This window comes from Mustelus asterias, unplaced genomic scaffold, assembly GCF_964213995.1.
Source record: "Mustelus asterias unplaced genomic scaffold, sMusAst1.hap1.1 HAP1_SCAFFOLD_3647, whole genome shotgun sequence".
Taxonomy (NCBI): Eukaryota; Metazoa; Chordata; class Chondrichthyes; order Carcharhiniformes; family Triakidae; genus Mustelus; species Mustelus asterias.
Window position 1 is genome coordinate 4,961 of NW_027593592.1, and position 24,673 is coordinate 29,633.

Here is a 24,673-nt window from a genome sequence, read left to right on the forward strand (position 1 = left end):
GCCAACCAATCCAAACATCTTTGGACTGTGAGAGGAAACTGGAGGGAACCCACACAGCCACGTGGGGAGAGAAGGTGCAGACTCTGCACAGTGACCCAAGACCGGGAATTGAACCTGGGTCCCTGGCGCTGTGAGGCAGCAGTGCTGATCACTGTGCCACCGTGCTGCCCTGGGAGAGAATTGAAGTTTATTTATTAGTCACAAGTAGGTTTACATGAACACTGCAATGAAGTTACTGTGAAAATCCCCTAGTCGACACACTCCGGCACCTGTTTGGGAGAATTTAGCACGGCCAATCCACCTAACGTGCACATCTTTGGACACTAAGGGACAATTTAGCATGGCCAATCCACCTAAACTGCACATCTTTGGACACTAAGGGGCAATTTAGCATGGCCAATCCACCTAACCTGCACATCTTTGGACACTAAGGGACAATTTAGCATGGCCAATCCACCTAAACTGCACATCTTTGGACACTAAGGGACAATTTAGCACGGCCAATCCACCTAAACTGCACATCTTTGGACACTAAGGGACAATTTAGCATGGCCAATCCACCTAAACTGCACATCTTTGGACACTAAGGGGCAATTTAGCATGGCCAATCCACCTAACCTGCACATCTTTGGACACTAAGGGACAATTTAGCATGGCCAATCCACCTAAACTGCACATCTTTGGACACTAAGGGACAACTTAGCATGGCCAATCCACCTAAACTGCACATCTTTGGACACTAAGGGACAACTTAGCATGGCCAATCCACCTAACCCACACATCTTTGGACACTAAGGGACAATTTAGCATGGCCAATCCACCTAACCCACACATCTTTGGACACTAAGGGACAAATTAGCATGGCCAATCCCCCTAACCTACACATGTTTGGAGGGTGGGAGGAAACCGGAGCACCCAGATGAGACCCATGCAGACACGGGGAGAATGTGCAAACTCCGCACAGACAGTGACCCGAGGCCGGTAATTGAACTCGGGTCCCTGGCGCTGTGAGGCAGCAGTGCTAACCACTGTGCTGCTAGGGGTCATAGTTTGAGGATACAGGTTAAACCTTTTAGAACTAAGGTGAGGAGAACTTTCTTCACCCAGTGGGTGGTGAATGTGTGGAATTCACTACCACAGAAAGTAGCTGAGGCCAAAACTTTGTGTGATTTCAAGAAGAAATTAGATATAGCTCTGGGGGCTAAAGGGATATGAGGGGGGGAAGGGGGATCAGGATATTGAATTTGATGATCAGCCATGATCATAATGAATGGTGGAGCAGGTTCAAAGGGCCGAATGGCCTAATCCTGCTTCTAGTTTCTAATCATGGTCTGTCCCTGCAGACTAACATTATGTTTGATTTGATTTGATTTATTATTGTCATGGGTATTAGTATACAGTTAAAAGTATTGTCTGTACACTATACAGACAAAGCATACTGTTCATAGAGGACATAGAGGAGAAGGGAAGGAGAGGGTGCAGAATGTAGTGTTACAGTCATAGCTAGGGTGTAGAGAAAGATCAACTTCATGGATGGTAGGTCCATTCAAAAGTCTGACGGCAGCAGCAGGGAAGAAGCTGTTCTTGAGTCGGTCGGTGCGTGACCTCAGACCTTTGTATCTTTTTCTCGACGGAAGAAGGTGGAATGCACGGGGTCTTTGATTATGCTGGCTGCTTTGCCGAGACAGCGGGAAGTCATCATAGAAACCCTACAGTGCAGAAGGAGGCCATTCGGCCCATCGAGTCTGCACCGACCACAATCCCACCCAGGCCCTACCCCCACATATTTACCCGCTAATCCCAGGACTCTAAGGGGCAATTTTTTTTTTTAACCTGGCCAATCAACCTAACCCGCACATCTTTGGACTGTGGGAGGAAACCGGAGCACCCGGAGGAAACCCACGCAGACACGAGGAGAATGTGCAAACTCCACACAGTGACCCGAGCCGGGAATCGAACCCGGGACCCTGGAGCTGTGAAGCATCAGTGCTAACCACTGTGCTACCGTGTCGCCCAGTGTAGACAGAGTCAATGAATGGGAGGCTGGTTTGAGTGATGGACTTGTCTGATGTTGAGGGACTTAGAAGAACGGGGGATTAATGGCCTTGACGGGGCTGTTATTGAAACATTGGGTGTGGGGGTGAAGGGGGGAGTGAGGAAGGATGGAGCTTGAACAAAGACAATGAGATATGGAGCTCACGGCGTTACCTGTCCCTCTGTTCCCTCTCTCTCGCTGATCCCAGGTCGGTTTCTTCCGTGGGTTTGGAGCTGAGCCGGAAACTGTGGACCTCCACGCTGCCCCCGAGACCCTTCCGGATCTGCAATCACGATCGCTCCATCCGGAAAGGGGTGACGGCCGGGACACTGGGGGAGCTCATCAATAAGGTAGGTCCAGAGGGTGAAGGAAGGGTGGAGGGAGGGGGCTGTTGTACATGTGCACACACACACACACACGGACACACACACACACACACACGGACAAATCACGCACCACACACCATAGAAGCCCTACAGTGCAGAAAGAGGCCATTCGGCCCATCGAGTGTGCACCAACTCTCCGAGTCTGCATTTACCCAGTCTCACTGCCCCCCGACCTATCCCTACACATTTACCATGGTCAATCCACCTAACCCGCACATATTTGGAGTGTGGGAGGAAACCGGAGCAGCCGGAGGAAACCCACGCAGATACAGGGAGAACGTGCAAACTCCGCACAGTGATCCGTGGCCGGAATCGAACCCGGGTCCCTGACGCTGTGAGACTGCGGTTGTAACCACTATGCCACTGGCAGTTTCACGGTCATCAGTCTATATGGACTTGAGTAAAGCGTTTGACAAAGTCCCTCATGGTAGGTTGGCGCAAAAGGTTGGATCTCATGGGATAAAGGGGGAGGTGGCTAGATGGGTGGAGAACTGGCTTGGTCACAGAAGACAGAGGGTGGTAGTGGAAGGGTCTTTTTCCGGCTGGAGGCCTGTGACTAGTGGTGTTCCGCAGGGCTCTGTATTGGGACCTCTGCTGTTTGTGATTTATATAAACGATCTGGAAGAAGGTGTAACTGGGGTGATCAGTAAGTTTGCGGACGACACGAAAATGGCTGGACTTGCAGATAGTGAGGAACATTGTCAGAGGCTACAGAAGGATATAGATAGGCTGGAAATTTGGGCAAAGAAATGGCAGATGGAGTTCAATCCTGATAAATGCCAAGTGATGCATTTTGGTAGAACTAACGTAGGGGGGAGCTATACGATAAATGGCAGAACCATAAAGGGTGTAGGTACGCAGAGAGACCTGGGTGTGCAAGTCCACAGATCCTTGAAGGTGACGTCACAGGTGGAGAAGGTAGTGAATAAGGCATATGGCGTGCTTGCCTTTATAGGACGGGGCATAGAGTATAAAAGTTGGGGTCTGATTTTGCAGTTGTATAGAACGTTGGTTCGGCCGCATTTGGAATACTGCGTCCAGTTCTGGTCGCCGCACTACCAGAAGGACGTGGAGGCTTTAGAGAGAGTGCAGAGGAGGTTTACCAGGATGTTGCCTGGTATGGAAGGCCTTAGTTATGAGGAGAGATTGGGTAAACTGGGGTTGTTGTCACTGGAAAGACGGAGGATGAGGGGTGACCTAATAGAGGTGTATAAAATTATGAAAGGCATAGATAGGGTGAACGGTGGGAAGCTTTTTCCCCAGGTCGGTGGTGACGTTCACGAGGGGTCATAGGTTCAAGGTGAGGGGGGGGGAGGTTTAACACAGATATCAGAAGGGCGTATTTTACACAGAGGGTGGTGGGGGCCTGGAATGCGCTGTCGGGCAAGGTGGTGGAGGCGGACACACTGGGAACGTTTAAGACTTATCTAGATAGCCACATGAACGGAGTGGGAATGGAGGGATACAAAAGAATGGTCTAGTTTGGACCAGGGGGCGGCGCGGGCTTGGAGGGCCGAAGGGCCTGATCCTGTGCTGTATTGTTCTTTGTTATCATTACCGGGATTAGTGCTGTACGATCCAGATTTTGTTAATTAAAATCTACACTTCCACCAGCCGTCCTCTGTGGCGTTCGAACCGGGGTCTCCAGATTGCGAGACCATGAAATTGGGACAGGGGGCTGGAGGGGAACTAAACCGGCAACGGAATGGAGCAGCAACGGGACTGCAGAGAACCGGTGGGCAGTGTTTTGAGGGGCCGAAGGGCCTCATCTTCTTTGCCGGATGTGACTCAATGAGCGTGTGTGTACTGATTGCTGCATTTCTCCCACCACCCCCCCGCCTCCCACCCTCCGCCAATGTTCTCCCATAACCCTGCCCTACCTCACCCTAACCTGCAGGCACTTGATGCTCTCCTGGTCACAGGAGTGATCAGCCTGGTCCTGGAAGAGGATGGCACGATGGTGGACAGCGATGACTTCTTCGAGCACCTGGATGATGACACCACACTCATGGCGCTACAGAAGGGGCAGCGGTGGCAATCGCCTAAGGTACGTAAGTCGGGGAATGGGTCCCCCCCCACCCCACTCATCCCGGGAAACCAGGGTGACCCCCAAACATGGAAGCAGGAGGCTGGGAGGGGGTGGTCGGGAGAGGGGAACTACTGGAGGTCGAGAGAGGGGAACCACTGGAGGTCGGGAGAGGGGAACCACTGGAGGTCGGGAGAGGGGAACCACTGGAGGTCGGGAGAGGGCAACCACTGGAGGTCGGGAGAGGGCAACCACTGGAGGTCGGGAGAGGGGAACCACTGGAGGTCGGGAGAGGGGAACCACCAGAGGTTGAAGCAGAGGTCGGTCCATCAACTCTGCTCCACCCATTCCATGACAGACCCCATGTGATTATCAGCGCATCACGGTGGTGCAGAATGTTTGATGGGGGACAGTGTAGAGGGAGCTTTACTCTGTACCGAACCCCGTGCTGTACGTATCCTGGGAGTGTTTGATGGGGGGCAGTGTAAAGGGAGCTTTACTCTGTATCTAACCCCGTGCTGTACCTGTCCTGGGAGTGTTTGATGGGGGACAGTGTAGAGGGAGCTTTACTCTGTATCTAACCCCGTGCTGTACCTGTCCTGGGAGTGTTTGAAATGGGACAGGGTAGAGGGAGCTTTACTCTGTATCTAACCCCGTGCTGTACCTGTCCTGGGAGTGTTTGATGCGGGACAGTGTAGAGGGAGCTTTACTCTGTATCTAACCCTGTGCTGTACCTGTCCTGGGAGTGTTTGATGGGGGACAGTGTAGACGGAGCTTCACTCTGTATCTAACTCCGTGCTGTACCTGTCCTGGGAGTGTTTGATGGGGGACAGTGTAGAGGGAGCTTTACTCTGTATCTAACCCCGTGCTGTACCTGTCATGGGAGTGTTTGATGGGGGACAGTGTAGAGGGAGCTTTACTCTGTATCTAACCCCATGCTGTACCTGTCCTGGGAGTGTTTGATGGGGGACAGCGTAGAGGGAGCTTTACTCTGTATCTAACCCCGTGCTGTACCTGTCCTGGGAGTGTTTGATGGGGGACAGTGTAGAGGGAGCTTTACTCTGTATCTAACCCCGTGCTGTACCTGTCCTGGGAGTGTTTGATGGGGGACAGTGTAGAGGGAGCTTTACTCTGTATCTAACCCCGTGCTGTATCTGTCCTGGGAGTGTTTGCTGGGGACAGTGTAGAGGGAGCTTTACTCTGTATCTAACCCCGTGCTGTACCTGTCCTGGGAGTATTTGATGGGGGACGGTGTAGAGGGAGTTTTACTCTGTATCTAACCCCGTGCTGTACCTGTCCTGGGAGTGTTTGATGGGGGACAGTGTAGAGGGAGCTTTACTCCGTATCTAACCCCGTGCTGTACCTGTCCTGGGAGTGTTTGATGGGGGGACAGTGTAGAGGGAGCTTTACTCTGTATCTAACCCCGTGCTGTACCTGTCCTGGGAGTGATTGATGGGTACAGTGTAGGGGGAGTTTTACTCTGTGTCTAACCCCGTGCTGTACCTTTCCTGGGAGTGTTTGACGGGGACAGTGTAGAGGGAGCTTTATTCTGTATCTAACACTGTGCTGGGAGTGTTTGATGGGGACAGTGTAGAGGGAGCTTTACTCTGTATCTAACCCTGTGCTGTACCTGTCCTGGGAGTGTTTGATGGGGGACAGTGTAGACGCAGCTTCACTCTGTATCTAACTCCGTGCTGTACCTGTCCTGGGAGTGTTTGATGGGGGACAGTGTAGAGGGAGCTTTACTCTGTATCTAACCCCGTGCTGTACCTGTCCTGGGAGTGTTTGATGGGGGACAGTGTAGAGGGAGCTTTACTCTGTATCTAACCCCATGCTGTACCTGTCCTGGGAGTGTTTGATGGGGGACAGCGTAGAGGGAGCTTTACTCTGTATCTAACCCCGTGCTGTACCTGTCCTGGGAGTGTTTGATGGGGACAGTGTAGAGGGAGCTTTACTCTGTATCTAACCCCGTGCTGTACCTGTCCTGGGAGTGTTTGATGGGGGACAGTGGAGAGGGAGCTTTACTCTGTATCTAACCCCGTGCTGTATCTGTCCTGGGAGTGTTTGCTGGGGACAGTGTAGAGGGAGCTTTACTCTGTATCTAACCCCGTGCTGTACCTGTCCTGGGAGTATTTGATGGGGGACGGTGTAGAGGGAGTTTTACTCTGTATCTAACCCCGTGCTGTACCTGTCCTGGGAGTGATTGATGGGTACAGTGTAGGGGGAGTTTTACTCTGTGTCTAACCCCGTGCTGTACCTTTCCTGGGAGTGTTTGACGGGGACAGTGTAGAGGGAGCTTTATTCTGTATCTAACACTGTGCTGGGAGTGTTTGATGGGGGCAGTGTCGAGGGAGCATTACTCTGTATCTAACCCCGTGCTGTCCCTGTCCTGGGAGTGTTTGATGGGGACAGTGTAGACGGAGCTTTACTCTGTATCTAACCCTGTGCTGTACCTGTCCTGGGAGTGTTTGATGGGGGACAGTGTAGAGGAAGCTTTACTCCGTATCTAACCCCGTGCTGTACCTGTCCTGGGAGTGTCTGATGGGGGGGACAGTGTAGAGGGAGCTTTACTCTGTATCTAACCCCGTGCTGTACCTTTCCTGGGAGTGTTTGACGGGGACAGTGTAGAGGGAGCTTTATTCTGTGTCTACCACTGTGCTGGGAGTGTTTGATGGGGGCAGTGTCGAGGGAGCTTTACTCTGTATCTCACCCCGTGCTGTACGTGTCCTGGGAGTGTTTGATGGGGGACAGTGTAGAGGGAGCTTTACTCTGTATCTAACCCCGTGCTGTACCTGTCCTGGGAGTGTTTGATGGGGGACAGTGTAGAGGGAGCTTTACTCTGTATCTAACCCCGTGCTGTACCTGTCCTGGGAGTGTTTGATGGGGGACAGTGTAGAGGGAGCTTTACTCTGTATCTAACCCCGTGCTGTATCTGTCCTGGGAGTGTTTGCTGGGGACAGTGTAGAGGGAGCTTTACTCTGTATCTAACCCCGTGCTGTACCTGTCCTGGGAGTATTTGATGGGGGACGGTGTAGAGGGAGTTTTACTCTGTATCTAACCCCGTGCTGTACCTGTCCTGGGAGTGTTTGATGGGGGACAGTGTAGAGGGAGCTTTACTCCGTATCTAACCCCGTGCTGTACCTGTCCTGGGAGTGTTTGATGGGGGGACAGTGTAGAGGGAGCTTTACTCTGTATCTAACCCCGTGCTGTACCTGTCCTGGGAGTGATTGATGGGTACAGTGTAGGGGGAGTTTTACTCTGTGTCTAACCCCGTGCTGTACCTTTCCTGGGAGTGTTTGACGGGGACAGTGTAGAGGGAGCTTTATTCTGTATCTAACACTGTGCTGGGAGTGTTTGATGGGGGCAGTGTCGAGGGAGCTTTACTCTGTATCTCACCCCGTGCTGTACCTATCCTGGGAGTGTTTGATGGGGACAGTGTAGAGGGAGCTTTACTCTGTATCTAACCCCGTGCTGTCCCTGTCCTGGGAGTGTTTGATGGGGACAGTGTAGACGGAGCTTTACTCTGTATCTAACCCTGTGCTGTACCTGTCCTGGGAGTGTTTGATGGGGGACAGTGTAGAGGAAGCTTTACTCCGTATCTAACCCCGTGCTGTACCTGTCCTGGGAGTGTCTGATGGGGGGGACAGTGTAGAGGGAGCTTTACTCTGTATCTAACCCCGTGCTGTACCTGTCCTGGGAGTGATTGATGGGTACAGTGTAGGGGGAGTTTTACTCTGTGTCTAACCCCGTGCTGTACCTTTCCTGGGAGTGTTTGACGGGGACAGTGTAGAGGGAGCTTTATTCTGTATCTAACACTGTGCTGGGAGTGTTTGATGGGGGCAGTGTCGAGGGAGCTTTACTCTGTATCTCACCCCGTGCTGTACCTATCCTGGGAGTGTTTGATGGGGACAGTGTAGAGGGAGCTTTACTCTGTATCTAACCCCGTGCTGTCCCTGTCCTGGGAGTGTTTGATGGGGACAGTGTAGACGGAGCTTTACTCTGTATCTAACCCTGTGCTGTACCTGTCCTGGGAGTGTTTGATGGGGGACAGTGTAGAGGAAGCTTTACTCCGTATCTAACCCCGTGCTGTACCTGTCCTGGGAGTGTCTGATGGGGGGGACAGTGTAGAGGGAGCTTTACTCTGTATCTAACCCCGTGCTGTACCTATCCTGGGAGTGTTTGATGGGGACAGTGTAGAGGGAGCTTTACTCTGTATCTAACCCCGTGCTGTACCTTTCCTGGGAGTGTTTGACGGGGACAGTGTAGAGGGAGCTTTATTCTGTGTCTACCACTGTGCTGGGAGTGTTTGATGGGGGCAGTGTCGAGGGAGCTTTACTCTGTATCTCACCCCGTGCTGTACGTGTCCTGGGAGTGTTTGATGGGGACAGAGTAGAGGGAGCTTTACTCTGTATCTAACCCCGTGCTGTACCTGTCCTCGGAGTGTTTGATGAGGGGACAGTGTAGAGAGAGTTTTACTCTGTATCTAACCCCGTGCTGTACCTGTCCTGGGAGTGTTTGATGGGGGACAGTGTAGCGGGAGTTTTACTCTGTATCTAACCCTGTGCTGTACCTGTCCTGGAAGTGTTTGATGGGGGACAGTGTAGAGGGAGCTTTACTCTGTATCTAACCCCGTGCTGTACCTGTCCTGGGAGTGTTTGATGGGGACAGTGTAGAGGGAGCTTTACTCTGTATCTAACCCCGTGCTGTACCTGTCCTGGGAGTGTTTGATGGGGACAGTGCAGAGGGAGCTTTACTCTGTATCTAACCCCGTGCTGTACCTGTCCTGGGAGTGTTTGATGGGGACAGTGTAGAGGGAGCTTTACTCTGTATCTAACCCCGTGCTGTACCGGTCCTGGGAGTGTTTGCTGGGGGACAGTGTAGAGGGAGCTTTACTCTGTATCTAACCCCGTGCTGTACCTGTCCTGGGAGTGTTTGATGGGGACAGTGTAGAGGGAGCTTTACTCTGTATCTAACCCCGTGCTGTACCTGTCCTGGGAGTGTTTGATGGGGGACAGTGTAGAGGGAGCTTTACTCTGTCTCTAACCCCGTGCTGTACCTGTCCTGGGAGTGTTTGATGGGGGACAGTGTAGAGGGAGCTTTACTCTGTATCTAACCCCGTGCTGTACCTGTCCTGGGAGTGGTTGCTGGGGGACAGTGTAGAGGGAGCTTTACTCTGTATCTAACCCTGTGCTGTACCTGTCCTGGGAGTGTTTGATGGGGGCAGTGTCAAGGGAACTTTACTCTGTATCTAACCCTGTGCTGTACCTGTCCTGGGAGTGTTTGATGGGGGACAGTGTAGAGGGAGCTTTACTCTGTATCTAACCCCGTGCTGTACCTGTCCTGGGAGTGTTTGATGGGGACAGTGTAGAGGGAGCTTTACTCTGTATCTAACCCCGTGCTGTACCTGTCCTGGGAGTGTTTGATGGGGTCAGTGTAGAGGGAGCTTTACTCTGTATCTAACCCCGTGCTGTACCTGTCCTGGGAGTGTTTGATGGGGACAGTGCAGAGGGAGCTTTACTCTGTATCTAACCCCGTGCTGTACCTGTCCTGGGAGTGTTTGATGGGGGACAGTGTAGAGGGAGCTTTACTCTGTATCTAACCCCATGCTGTACCTGTCCTGGGAGTGTTTGATGGGGTCAGTGTAGAGGGAGCTTTACTCTGTATCTAACCCCGTGCTGTACCTGTCCTGGGAGTGTTTGATGGGGGACAGTGTAGAGGGAGCTTTACTCTGTATCTAATCCCGTGCTGTACCTGTCCTGGGAGTGTTTGATGGGGGACAGTGTAGAGGGAGCTTTACTCTGTATCTAACCCCGTGCTGTACCTGTCCTGGGAGTGTTTGATGGGGGGACAGTGTAGAGGGAACTTTACTCTGTATCTAACCCATAACTCTGAGGTGTCTGTTGTTTCAGAGAGGGATGGTTTCTTATTCATTGACCCAGAAACCCAAAAACACTAAAGACATCGCTCGAATCACCTTTGACATCTACAAGCTCAACCCCAGGGACCTCTTTGGCTCCCTCAACATCCGCGCCACCTTTTACGGACTCTACTCCATGACCTTTGACATCAAGTGTATGGGTCCCAAGAAAGTCATCAGGTAAGATGGCCTTCTGGTCCATCAATCTGTCTATGTGATAGGGGTGGGGTAGGTGGGCGCAGGGAGGTGCAGGGCAACGGGTGACGCATTCAACCAACAGCAGTATTTTAATGTTGCTGAAAAGAGACAGGCCGCCGAAGTTTTTCCTCCTGCACTCTTCTGGGCCAACCGCAAGCAGCCAAATTTCAAACCTCTCGCCACAATTCATACCGCGGGAGAAACAAGCGGCTGAGGCATTGCTGCAGGGAAAGGGGGAAACCTACCGGCTCCCCGGGACAACGGGGCTGGACGCGGTCACCCTTGCCCCCAGCGATCACTGTGTTGGGCACAGCAAGATCCCATGGGGGCAACAGCAACGGATTCGGGGGACACTCGCCCAGACTTTGGCGATGGTTTAAGAGGGGTTAACTTTGACCCTCCCCTCTCCCCCCACAGGGGAGCGCTTTGTCCGTTCCTCTGCCGTGGGTGGCTGTGGGATCTGTTATGGGGCGGACCCCAATCGTGAAGCAGCAGAGTGGGGTCTCCGTGAGAGCCCGCTTGGGTTTTAATGCTGAGAGGCGCCGTCGGCAGATCCGACTCGGGTTCTAACACGAGCTGCGTCTTTGCTTCATCCCTGCAGGGAGATGCTCAGAGTCGCCTCCTCGCTGATGTACGGGGTAGGACAGATCCTCGTGACCGCTTCATCCTTTGTCCGGCGTCTGGTCGAGGGAAGTGACCACGTGGCCGAGTATTACGACTGATTGAGCTGTTTACATGCAGACACACGCATAACACACACACACACGCAGATAAACACACACACACAGGGACACGCACACATGGGGAGGCGATAACCTACTGGTATTACCGCTAGACTATTAATCCAGAAACTCAGCTAATGTACTGGGCGACCCAAGTTCGAATCCCGCCCACGGCAGGTGGTGGAATTTGAATTCAATAAAAAATATCTGGAATTAAGAATCTACTGGTGACGGTGAAACCATTGCGTCGGAAAAACCCATCTGGTTCACTAATGTCCTTTAGGGAAGGAAATCTGCCGTCCTTACCCGGTCTGGCCTACATGTGACTCCAGGTTCCATCACCCCCCCCCAGTCCAAAATGGCTAAGTGAGACACTCAGTTCAAAGGGGCAATTAGGGATGGACAACAAGTATTGGGGTCCTATCAGTGACGCCCCACATGCACGCACACACATACAGACCAGAGAAAATAGGAGCAGGAGTAGGGCCATTCGGCCCTTCAAGCTTTCCGGTAACCATCGCCCCCGAAGATCACAAAAAAACCTTTTATTGTGCAATCTGGTCCCTTTGACCAGACGATAAAAACATGACCGACAGAACGCTAAACCACCAATTTCTCACCCCTCAGGTCCGACGGTAGGTTGCGCCCTCCAACGTGGACCTTGCGGGGCAAGGGAGGGGCCCTGTCCTCCCGTGGCATTGCTCATGGGCTATAGCCTGGATCACGACCCACCTTTTGCCTTGCTGGGGCTGGCCTCAAACCCACCCTCCACCCACCCCCACCCACCGCCCCCCCCCCTCCCCCCCCCCCCCCCCCTCCCCACCGCCCCCCCCCCTCCCACCGCCCCCCCCCTCCCACCGTCCCCCCCCCCCCCCCCCCCGCCCCCCCCCCCCTCCCACCGCCCCCCCCCCCTCACCCACCCCCCCCCCCCCCCCTCCCACCGCCCCCCCCCCCTCCCACCGCCCCCCCACCCCCCTCCCCACCACCACCCCCCCCCCCCTCCCACCACCACCCCCCCCCCCCCCCCCTCCCACCACCACCATCGTGCCTCAAGTCCACAGGTCTCAGGGGTCCTCAGAGTAGGAAATCGGGTTGGAACGAGGTCACTGAGAGATCAATTGCGAGAACCACATCGGGCGGGTGCTGGAAAATCCAGAGGTTCCTTGCCCTCGAAGAGAGAGAGGGAACGTCCGTCCGTTTCTCTCAATCTCTCTCTCTCTGGCCGGACACTGCCGCCTTCGGCACGGAGGGAAAAGTGAGCGCGAACAGGTCCTGACATGGGGAGATAAGGCACGACTACGATGCAGTCACTTCCGAACGGAGGAGTTCCAATCCGACGTCCTTGGGCAGCAGAGGTAGCCGGCGCAGAGGCGGTCAAGGCAGGAAATGGGCGCATGGTTTTGTGGCTTGAACCAGGAGAAGGGTGGAAGGGGCGGGGGAGGGGGGGGGAGAATACAACACCCACCGGGCCCGCTCTCCCTTGGCATTTCCATTCTCGCCTCCGCCTCCCACCACCTCCCCCTCTCCTCTCCACACCATCCACCTCTCTCTCTCTCTCCCGCCTCGTTCAGTCCTCCAGCAGCTCGGCAAACATCTTCCGCCGTTTGCTCTCAGCCGCCTGGTGTTCGTCCCACTCGCGCCGGCGCTTGAGGAAGTGCGTGAGGGCCAGGTTCCGCGCGATGTGATGACCGAAGGGGTCGCTCCACAGCTCCTTCTCTCTGCTGGCTGGAACGCAAGAGGAGGGGAGGGTGAGATTGAGGTGAGTGTGAGGAATGAAAATCCTTCCACGGCCCCCCCCCGCTCCAGACCACCAATTTCAGGAATGCCAACCTTAGCCAACATGTCACCCGTCACTATTGCGCAAGCCAGGGTGAACTAACCCAGTATTGTCTCCTGCTTCCCTCTCAATCACTCCTTCCCCCCCCCCCCCCAATTCCCACCTGGATTCTTTCCTCAAAGAACAAAGAACAGTACAGCACAGGAAACAGGCCCTTCGGCCCTCCAAGCCTGTGCCGCTCCTTGGTCCAACTAGACCAATCGTTTGTATCCCTCCATTCCCAGGCTGCTCATGTGACTATCCAGGTAAGTCTTAAACGATGTCAGCGTGCCTGCCTCCACCACCCTACTTGGCAGCGCATTCCAGGCCCCCACCACCCTCTGTGTAAAAAACGTCCCTCTGATATCTGAGTTATACTTCGCCCCTCTCACCTTGAGCCCGTGACCCCTCGTGAACGTCACTTCTGATCTGGGAAAAAGCTTCCCACCGTTCACCCTATCTATACCAGTCTGTGATAGGTATGTCCCTGTCAGGCAAGGAGGAATTGGTAGGGCTAGGGAACCGTGGTGCACCAAAAAAGTTTCTTTGTTGGTTAAAAAGAAAAAGGAGGCTTATGTTCGGATGAGACGTGAGCACTCGGGTAGTGCACTAGAAAGCTTTAGATTGGCTAAGAGGGAGTTGAAGAGCGAGCTTAGAAGGGCTAAAAGGGGACATGAGAAGACTTTGGCGGATAGGGTTAAAGAGAATCCTAAGGCGTTCTATAGGTATGTCAAGAACAGAAGGTTGGTTAGGGCAAGTTTAGGGCCAGTTATAGATGGCAGAGGGAAGTTATGTGTGGAACCGGAGGAGATTGGTGAAGCATTGAACCAATATTTCTCTTCGGTGTTCACGCAAGGGGACATGAATATAGCTGAGGAGGACACTGGGTTGCAAGGGAGTAGAATAGACAGTATTACAGTTGATAAGGAGGATGTGCAGGATATTCTGGAGGGTCTGAAAATAGATAAATCCCCTGGTCCGGATGGGATTTATCCAAGGATTCTCTGGGAGGCAAGAGAAGTGATTGCAGAGCCTCTGGCTCTGATCTTCAGGTCGTCGTTGGCCTCTGGTATAGTACCAGAAGATTGGAGGTTAGCGAATGTTGTCCCATTGTTTAAGAAGGGGAACAGAGACTTCCCCGGGAATTATAGACCGGTGAGTCTCACTTCTGTTGTCGGCAAGATGTTGGAAAAAATTATAAGGGATAGGATTTATAGTTATTTGGAGAGTAATGAATTGATAGGTGATAGTCAGCATGGTTTTGTGGCAGGTAGGTCGTGCCTTACTAACCTTATTGAGTTTTTTGAGAAAGTGACCAAGGAGGTGGATGGGGGCAAGGCAGTGGACGTGGTATATATGGATTTTAGTAAGGCGTTTGATAAGGTTCACCATGGTAGGCTTCTGCAGAAAATGCAGATGTATGGGATTGGGGGTGATCTAGGAAATTGGATCAGGAATTGGCTAGCGGATAGGAAACAGAGGGTGGTGGTTGATAGTAAATATTCATCATGGAGTGCGGTTACAAGTGGTGTACCTCAGGGATCTGTTTTGGGGCCACTGCTGTTTGTAATATTTATTAATGATCTGGATGAGGGTATAGTTGGGTGGATTAGCAAATTTGCTGATGACACCAAAGTCGGTGGTGTGGTAGACAGTGAGGAAGGGTGTCGTAGTTTGCAGGAAGACTTAGACAGGTTGCAAAGTTGGGCCGAGAGGTGGCGGATGGAGTTTAATGCGGAGAAGTGTGAGGTAATTCACTTTGGTAGGAATAACAGATGTGTTGAGTATAGGGCTAACGGGAGGACTTTGAATAGTGTGGAGGAGCAGAGGGATCTAGGTGTATGTGTGCATAGATCCCTGAAAGTTGGGAATCAAGTAGATAAGGTTGTTAAGAAGGCATATGGTGTCTTGGCGTTTATTGGTAGGGGGATTGAATTTAGGAGTCGTAGCGTTATGTTGCAACTGTACACAACTCTGGTGCGGCCGCACTTGGAGTACTGTGTGCAGTTCCGGTCCCCACATTACAGGAAGGATGTGGAGGCTTTGGAGAGGGTGCAGAGGAGGTTTACCAGGATGTTGCCTGGTATGGAGGGGAGATCCTATGAGGAGAGGCTGAGGGATTTGGGATTGTTTTCGCTGGAAAGGCGGCGGCTAAGAGGGGATCTTATTGAAACATATAAGATGATTAGAGGTTTAGATAGGGTGGATAGTGATAGCCTTTTTCCTCTGATGGAGAAATCCAGCACGAGGGGGCATGGCTTTAAATTGAGGGGGGGTAGTTATAGAACCGATGTCAGAGGTAGGTTCTTTACCCAGAGGGTGGTGAGGGATTGGAATGCCCTGCCAGCATCAGTAGTAAATGCGCCTAGTTTGGGGGCGTTTAAGAGATCCGTAGATAGGTTCATGGACGAAAAGAAATTGGTTTAGGTTGGAGGGTCACAGTTTTTTTTTAACTGGTCGGTGCAACATCGTGGGCCGAAGGGCCTGTTCTGCGCTGTAATGTTCTATGTTCTATGTTCTATACCCTTCATAATCTTGTACACCTCTATTCGATCTCCCCTCATTCTCCGTCTTTCCAGGGAGAACAACCCCAGTTTACCCAATCTCTCCTCATAGCTAAGACCCTCCATACCAGGCAACGTCCTGGTAAACCTTCTCTGCACTCTCTCTAACGCCTCCACGTCCTTCTGGTAGTGTGACGACCAGAACTGGACGCAGTACTCCAAATGTGGCCTAACCAGCGTTCTATACAGCTGCATCATCAGACTCCAGCTTTTATACTCTATACCCCATCCTATAAAGGCAAGCATACCATATGCCTTCTTCACCACCTTCTCCACCTGTGCTGCCACGTTCAAGGATTTGTGGACTTGCACACCCAGGTCCCTCTGTGTTTCTATACTCCTGATGACTCTGCCATTTATTGTATAACTCCTCCCTACATTATTTCTTCCAAAATGCATCACTTCGCATTTATCCGGATTAAACTCCATCTGCCACCTCACTTCCGATGCAGGGTCTCCCTGTGAGAACGTACAAATTAGGAGCTGGAGTTACAGGCCACTCGGGCCCTCGAGCCTGCTCCACCATTCGATAAGCATCATCGAATCCCTGCAGTGCAGACGGAAGCCATTCGGCCCATTGAGTCTGCACCGACTCTCTAACAGAAAATCTTGCACAGGCCCACTCCCCCTGTCCGATCTCCATAACCACATGCATTAAGCACGGCCAATCCACCCAACCTGCACATCTTTGGACACTAAGGGGCAATTTAGCATGGCCAATCCACCTAACCTGTACATCTTTGGACACTAAGGGGCAATTTAGCACGGCCAATCCACCCAACCTGCACATCTTTGGACACTAAGGGGCAATTTAGCATGGCCAATCCACCTAACCTGTACATCTTTGGACACTAAGGGGCAATTTAGCACGGCCAATCCACCCAACCTGCACATCTTTGGACACTAAGGGGCAATTTAGCATGGCCAATCCACCCAACCTGCACATCTTTGGACACTAAGGGACAATTTAGCATGGCTAATCCCCCTAACCTACACATCTTTGGACACTAAGGGGCAATTTAGCATGGCCAATCCACCCAACCTGCACATCTTTGGACACTAAGGGACAATTTAGCATGGCTAATCCCCCTAACCTACACATCTTTGGACACTAAGGGGCAATTTAGCACGGCCAATCCAGCTAACCTGCACATCTTTGGACACTAAGGGACAATTTAGCATGGCCAATCCACCCAACCTACACATCTTTGGACACTAAGGGACAATTTAGCATGGCCAATCCACCCAACCTGCACATCTTTGGACACTAAGGGACAATTTTGCATGGCCAATCCACCCAACCTGCACATCTTTGGACACTAAGGGACAATTTAGCATGGCCAATCCACCCAACCTACACATCTTTGGACACTAAGGGGCAATTTAGCACGGCTAATCCACCCAACCTGCACATCTTTGGACACTAAGGGACAATTTAGCATGGCCAATCCACCTAACCTGCACATCTTTGGACACTAAGGGACAATTTAGCATGGCCAATCCACCCAACCTGCACATCTTTGGACACGAAGGGACAATTTAGCATGGCCAATCCACCTAACCTGCACATCGTTGGACACTAAGGGACAATTTAGCATGGCCATTCCACCTAACCTGCACATCTTTGGACACTAAGGGACAATTTAGCACGGCCAATCCACCTAACCTGCACATCTTTGGACACTAAGGGACAATTTAGCACGGCCAATCCACCTAACCTGCACATCTTTGGACACTAAGGGACAATTTAGCATGGCCAATCCACCCAACCTACACATCTTTGGAGTGTGGGAGGAAACCGGAGCACCCGGAGGAAACCCACGCAGACACGGGGAGAACGTGCAAACTCTGCACAGACAGTGACCCGAGGCCAGCAATCGAACCCAGGACCCTGGCGGTGTGAGGCAGCAGTGCTAACCACACTGTGCCGCACATGCAGGGGAAGTTAGGGGTGGTGGATTTGTCTGTGGAAGGAGAACAGTGTGCTGGGGTGGAGAGGGGGTGGGCGCAGGCGTCAAGAGCAAACCAAACAAAACTACGCAAAGCAACAGGGCTGTCGGAAGGTGGAAAGGCTCCTCACCAAGTTCTTCGGCAATGATCTGTTTCATCCGGAGGGGCACCGAGCCCCAGATCTGGTCGAGCACCCGACTGCCGTGACGGTCACAGGCCAGCTGCGTGAACCGACCCTGAGCGAAGAGAAATACCGGAGAAAAAACAAAAGAGTAGCAGACGTCTAACGTACGGCCGTCCAAAAGCAAGCACAAACCTAGCCTGCTGTACCCTCGCACCCTCGATCGGGACCCTCCTTAACCCTCTCTCTGTCCCAGTTAATATTTTATACCCTCGATCGAGACCCTCCTTAACCCTCTCTCTGTCCCAGTTAATATTTTATATCCTCGATCGAGACCCTCCTTAACCCTCTCTCTGTCCCAGTTAATATTTTATACCCTCGATCGAGACCCTCCTTAACCCTCTCTCTGTCCCAGTTAATATTTTATACCCTCGATCGGGACCCTCCTTAACCCTCTCTCTGTCCCAGTTAATATTTTATACCCTCGATCGAGACCCTCCTTAACCCTCTCTCTGTCCCAGTTAATATTTTATACCCTCGATCGGGACCCTCCTTAACCCTCTCTCTGTCCCAGTTAATATTTTATACCCTCGATCGGGACCCTCCTTAACCCTCTCTCTGTCCCAGTTAATATTTTATATCCTCAATCGAGACCCTCCTTCACCCTCTCTCTGCCCCAGTTAATATTTTATATCCTCGATCGAGACCCTCCTTAACCCTCTCTCTGTCCCAGTTAATATTTTATACCCTCGATCGAGACCCTCCTTAACCCTCTCTCTGTCCCAGTTAATATTTTATATCCTCGATCGAGACCCTCCTTAACCCTCTCACTGTCCCAGTTAATATTTTATATCCTCGATCGGGACCCTCCTTAACCCTCTCTCTGTCCCAGTTAATATTTTATATCCTCGATCGGGACCCTCCTTAACCCTCTCTCTGTCCCAGTTAATATTTTATATCCTCGATCGGGACCCTCCTTAACCCTCTCTCTGTCCCAGTTAATATTTTATATCCTCGATTGGGACCCTCCTTAACCCTCTCTCTGTCCCAGTTAATATTTTATACCCTTGATCGGGACCCTTCTTAACCCTCTCTCTGTCCCAGTTAATATTTTATACCCTCGATCGGGACCCTTCTTAACCCTCTCTCTGTCCCAGTTAATATTTTATACCCTCGATCGGGACCCTCCTTAACCCTCTCTCTGTCACAGTTAATATTTTATACCCTCGATCGGGACCCTTCTTAACCCTCTCTCTGTCCCAGTTAATATTTTATACCCTCGATTGGGACCCTCCTTAACCCTCTCTCTGTCCCAGTTAATATTTTATATCCTCAATCAGGACCCTCCTTAACCCTCTCTCTGTCCCAGTTAATATTTTATATCCTCAATCGGGACCCTCCTTAACCCTCTCTCTGTCCCAGTTAATATTTTATACCCTCGATCGGGGCCCTCCTTAACCCTCTCTCTGTCCCAGTTAATATTTTATACCCTCGATCGGGACCCTCCTTAACCCTCTGTCCCAGTTAATATTTTATATCCTCGATCGGGACCCTCCTTAACCCTCTCTCTGTCCCAGTTAATATTTTATACCCTCGATCGAGACCCTCCTTAACCCTCGCTCTGTCCCAGTTAATATTTTATATCCTCGATCGGGACCCTCCTTAACCCTCTCTCTGTCCCAGTTAATATTTTATATCCTCGATCGAGACCCTCCTTAACCCTCTCTCTGCTCCAGTTAATATTTTATATCCTCGATCGGGACCCTCCTTAACCCTCTCTCTGTCCCAGTTAATATTTTATACCCTCGATCGGGACCCTCCTTAACCCTCTCTCTGTCCCAGTTAATATTTTATACTCTCGATCGAGACCCTCCTTAACCCTCTCTCTGTCCCAGTTAATATTTTATACCCTCGATCGGGACCCTCCTCAACCCTCTCTCTGTCCCAGTTAATATTTTATATCCTCGATCGGGACCCTCCTTAACCCTCTCTCAGCCCCAGTTAATATTTTATATCCTCGATCGAGACCCTCCTTAACCCTTTCTCTGTCCCAGTTAATATTTTATACCCTCGATCGGGACCCTCCTTAACCCTCTCTCTGTCCCAGTTAATATTTTATACTCTCGATCGAGACCCTCCTTAACCCTCTCTCTGTCCCAGTTAATATTTTATACCCTCGATCGGGACCCTCCTTAACCCTCTCTCTGTCCCAGTTAATATTTTATATCCTCGATCGGGACCCTCCTTAACCCTCTCTCAGCCCCAGTTAATATTTTATATCCTCGATCGAGACCCTCCTTAACCCTCTCTCTGTCCCAGTTAATATTTTATACCCTCGATCGAGACCCTCCTTAACCCTCTCTCTGTCCCAGTTAATATTTTATATCCTCGATCGGGACCCTCCTTAACCCTCTCTCTGTCCCAGTTAATATTTTATATCCTCGATCGGGACCCTCCTTAACCCTCTCTCTGTCCCAGTTAATATTTTATATCCTCGATCGAGACCCTCCTTAACCCTCTCTCTGTCCCAGTTAATATTTTATATCCTCGATCGAGACCCTCCTTAACCCTCTCTCTGTCCCAGTTAATATTTTATATCCTCGATCGGGACCCTCCTTAACCCTCTCTCTGTCCCAGTTAATATTTTATATCCTCGATCGGGACCCTCCTTAACCCTCTCTCTGTCCCAGTTAATATTTTATACCCTCGATCGGGACCCTCCTTAACCCTCTCTCTGTCCCAGTTAATATTTTATACCCTCGATCGGGACCCTCCTTAACCCTCTGTCCCAGTTAATATTTTATATCCTCGATCGGGACCCTCCTTAACCCTCTCTCTGTCCCAGTTAATATTTTATACCCTCGATCGGGACCCTCCTTAACCCTCTCTCTGCCCCAGTTAATATTTTATACCCTCGATCGAGACCCTCCTTAACACTCTCTCTGCCCCAGTTAATATTTTATACCCTCGATCGGGACCCTCCTTAACCCTCTCTCTGCCCCAGTTAATATTTTATACCCTCGATCGGGACCCTCCTTAATCCTCTCTCTGTCCCAGTTAATATTTTATACCCTCGATCGGGACCCTCCTTAACCCTCTCTCTGTCCCAGTTAATATTTTATATCCTCGATCGAGACCCTCCTTAACCCCCTCTCTGTCCCAGTTAATATTTTATATCCTCGATCGGGACCCTCCTTAACCCTCGCTCTGTCCCAGTTAATATTTTATACCCTCGATCGAGACCCTCCTTAACCCTCTCTCTGCCCCAGTTAATATTTTATACCCTCGATCGAGACCCTCCTTAACCCTCTCCCTGTCCCAGTTAATATTTTATACCCTCGATCGGGACCCTCCTTAACCCTCTCCCTTTCCCAGTTAATATTTTATACCCTCGATCGGGACCCTCCTTAACCCTCTCTCTGTCCCAGTTAATATTTTATATCCTCGATCGGGACCCTCCTTAACCCTCTCTCTGTCCCAGTTAATATTTTATACCCTCGATCGCGACCCTCCTTATCCCCCTCTCTGTCCCAGTTAATATTTTATATCCTCGATCGAGACCCTCCTTAACCCTCTCTCTGTCCCAGTTAATATTTTATATCCTCGATCGGGACCCTCCTTAACCCTCTCTCTGTCCCAGTTAATATTTTATACTCTCGATCGCGACCCTCCTTATCCCTCTCTCTGTCCCAGTTAATATTTTATATTCTCGATCGGGACCCTCCTTAACCCTCGCTCTGTCCCAGTTAATATTTTATACCCTCGATCGAGACCCTCCTTAACCCTCTCTCTGTCCCAGTTAATATTTTATATCCTCGATCGGGACCCTCCTTAACCCTCTCCCTGTCCCAGTTAATATTTTATATCCTCGATCGAGACCCTCCTTAACCCTCTCTCTGTCCCAGTTAATATTTTATACTCTCGATCGGGACCCTCCTTAACCCTCTCTCTGTCCCAGTTAATATTTTATATCCTCGATCGGGACCCTCCTTAACCCTCTCTCTGCCCCAGTTAATATTTTATATCCTCGATCGGGACCCTCCTTAACCCTCTCTCTGTCCCAGTTAATATTTTATATCCTCGATCGGGACCCTCCTTAACCCTCTCTCTGCCCCAGTTAATATTTTATATCCTCGATCGGGACCCTCCTTAACCCTCTCTCTGCCCCAGTTAATATTTTATATCCTCGATCGGGACCCTCCTTAACCCTCTCTCTGTCCCAGTTAATATTTTATATCCTCGATCGAGACCCTCCTTAACCCTCTCTCTGTCCCAGTTAATATTTTATACCCTCGATCGGGACCCTCCTTAACCCTCTCTCTGTCCCAGTTAATATTTTATACCCTCGATCGAGACCCTCCTTAACCCTCTCTCTGCCCCAGTTAATATTTTATACCCTCGATCGGGACCCTCCTTAACCCTCTCTCTGTCCCAGTTAATATTTTATATCCTCGATCAGGACCCTCCTTAACCCTCTCTCTGTCCCAGTTAATATTTTATATCCTCGATCGAGACCCTCCTTAACCCTCTCTCTGTCCCAGTTAATATTTTATATCCTCGATCGGGACCCTCCTTAACCCTCTCTCTGTCCCAGTTAATATTTTATATCCTCGATCGGGACCCTCCTTAACCCTCTCTCTGTCCCAGTTAATATTTTATACCCTCGATCGGGACCCTCCTTAACCCTCTCTCTGTCCCAGTTAATATTTTATACCCTCGATCGGGACCCTCCTTAACCCTCTGTCCCAGTTAATATTTTATATCCTCGATCGGGACCCTCCTTAACCCTCTCTCTGTCCCAGTTAATATTTTATACCCTCGATCGGGACCCTCCTTAACCCTCTCTCTGCCCCAGTTAATATTTTATACCCTCGATCGAGACCCTCCTTAACACTCTCTCTGTCCCAGTTAATATTTTATACCCTCGATCGGGACCCTCCTTAATCCTCTCTCTGTCCCAGTTAATATTTTATACCCTCGATCGGGACCCTCCTTAACCCTCTCTCTGTCCCAGTTAATATTTTATATCCTCGATCGAGACCCTCCTTAACCCCCTCTCTGTCCCAGTTAATATTTTATATCCTCGATCGGGACCCTCCTTAACCCTCGCTCTGTCCCAGTTAATATTTTATACCCTCGATCGAGACCCTCCTTAACCCTCTCTCTGCCCCAGTTAATATTTTATACCCTCGATCGAGACCCTCCTTAACCCTCTCCCTGTCCCAGTTAATATTTTATACCCTCGATCGGGACCCTCCTTAACCCTCTCCCTTTCCCAGTTAATATTTTATACCCTCGATCGGGACCCTCCTTAACCCTCTCTCTGTCCCAGTTAATATTTTATACCCTCGATCGCGACCCTCCTTAACCCTCTCTCTGTCCCAGTTAATATTTTATACCCTCGATCGCGACCCTCCTTAACCCTCTCTCTGTCCCAGTTAATATTTTATACCCTCGATCGCGACCCTCCTTAACCCTCTCTGTCCCAGTTAATATTTTATATCCTCGATCGAGACCCTCCTTAACCCTCTCTCTGTCCCAGTTAATATTTTATATCCTCGATCGGGACCCTCCTTAACCCTCTCTCTGTCCCAGTTAATATTTTATATTCTCGATCGGGACCCTCCTTAACCCTCGCTCTGTCCCAGTTAATATTTTATACCCTCGATCGGGACCCTCCTTAACCCTCTCTCTGCCCCAGTTAATATTTTATACCCTCGATCGGGACCCTCCTTAACCCTCGCTCTGTCCCAGTTAATATTTTATATCCTCGATCGGGACCCTCCTTAACCCTCTCTCTGTCCCAGTTAATATTTTATACCCTCGATCGAGACCCTCCTTAACCCTCTCTCTGTCCCAGTTAATATTTTATACCCTCGATCGGGACCCTCCTTAACCCTCTTTCTGTCCCAGTTAATATTTTATACTCTCGATCGGGACCCTCCTTAACCCTCTCTCTGTCCCAGTTAATATTTTATACCCTCGATCGGGACCCTCCTTAACCCTCTCTCTGTCCCAGTTAATATTTTATATCCTCGATCGGGACCCTCCTTAACCCTCTCCCTGTCCCAGTTAATATTTTATATCCTCGATCGAGACCCTCCTTAACCCTCTCTCTGTCCCAGTTAATATTTTATACTCTCGATCGGGACCCTCCTTAACCCTCTCTCTGTCCCAGTTAATATTTTATATCCTCGATCGGGACCCTCCTTAACCCTCTCTCTGTCCCAGTTAATATTTTATATCCTCGATCGGGACCCTCCTTAACCCTCTCTCTGCCCCAGTTAATATTTTATATCCTCGATCGGGACCCTCCTTAACCCTCTCTCTGCCCCAGTTAATATTTTATATCCTCGATCGGGACCCTCCTTAACCCTCTCTCTGTCCCAGTTAATATTTTATACCCTCGATCGGGACCCTCCTTAACCCTCTCTCTGTCCCAGTTAATATTTTATACCCTCGATCGAGACCCTCCTTAACCCTCTCTCTGCCCCAGTTAATATTTTATACCCTCGATCGAGACCCTCCTTAACCCTCTCTCTGTCCCAGTTAATATTTTATATCCTCGATCGAGACCCTCCTTAACCCTCTCTCTGTCCCAGTTAATATTTTATATCCTCGATCGAGACCCTCCTTAACCCACTCTCTGTCCCAGTTAATATTTTATACCCTCGATCGAGACCCTCCTTAACCCTCTCTCTGTCCCAGTTAATGATTTTATATCCTCGATCGAGACCCTCCTTAACCCTCTCTCTGTCCCAGTTAATATGCCCCGGAGGTTTTATACCCTCGATCGGGACCCTCCTTAACCCTCTCTCTGTCCCAGTTAATATTTTATACCCTCGATCGGGACCTTCCCCTATCTGTCCCAGGTAGGTTGCCCCGGAGGCTTTGGCCTCACCTTGAGCTTCAGGACCACCATCGTCCGCTGCTTGTCA

At 50.7% G+C, this 24,673-nt stretch overlaps 2 protein-coding genes across 2 annotated transcripts; one reads left to right on the forward strand and one right to left on the reverse strand.

The window, feature by feature from the left end:
* Nucleotides 1–2,243: 2,243 nt before the first annotated feature.
* Nucleotides 2,244–11,506, forward strand: LOC144490702 (lipid transferase CIDEB-like; the record flags this gene model as incomplete). Its single annotated transcript, XM_078208409.1, has 4 exons — nt 2,244–2,385; nt 4,319–4,468; nt 10,357–10,544; nt 11,164–11,506. Coding segments are annotated over 4 exons (601 nt in total), but the record flags the coding sequence as incomplete, so codon positions are not given.
* A 780-nt stretch (nt 11,507–12,286) lies between these two features.
* Nucleotides 12,287–24,667, reverse strand: LOC144490701 (nucleolar protein 9-like). Its single transcript, XM_078208408.1, has 3 exons — nt 24,637–24,667; nt 17,745–17,850; nt 12,287–13,009 (listed from the first exon to the last, which is right to left on the reverse strand). Exons 1-3 carry the CDS (start codon nt 24,655–24,657, stop codon nt 12,852–12,854), a joined length of 285 nt encoding a protein of 94 aa, XP_078064534.1. The 5' UTR covers nt 24,658–24,667; the 3' UTR covers nt 12,287–12,851.
* Nucleotides 24,668–24,673: the final 6 nt, after the last annotated feature.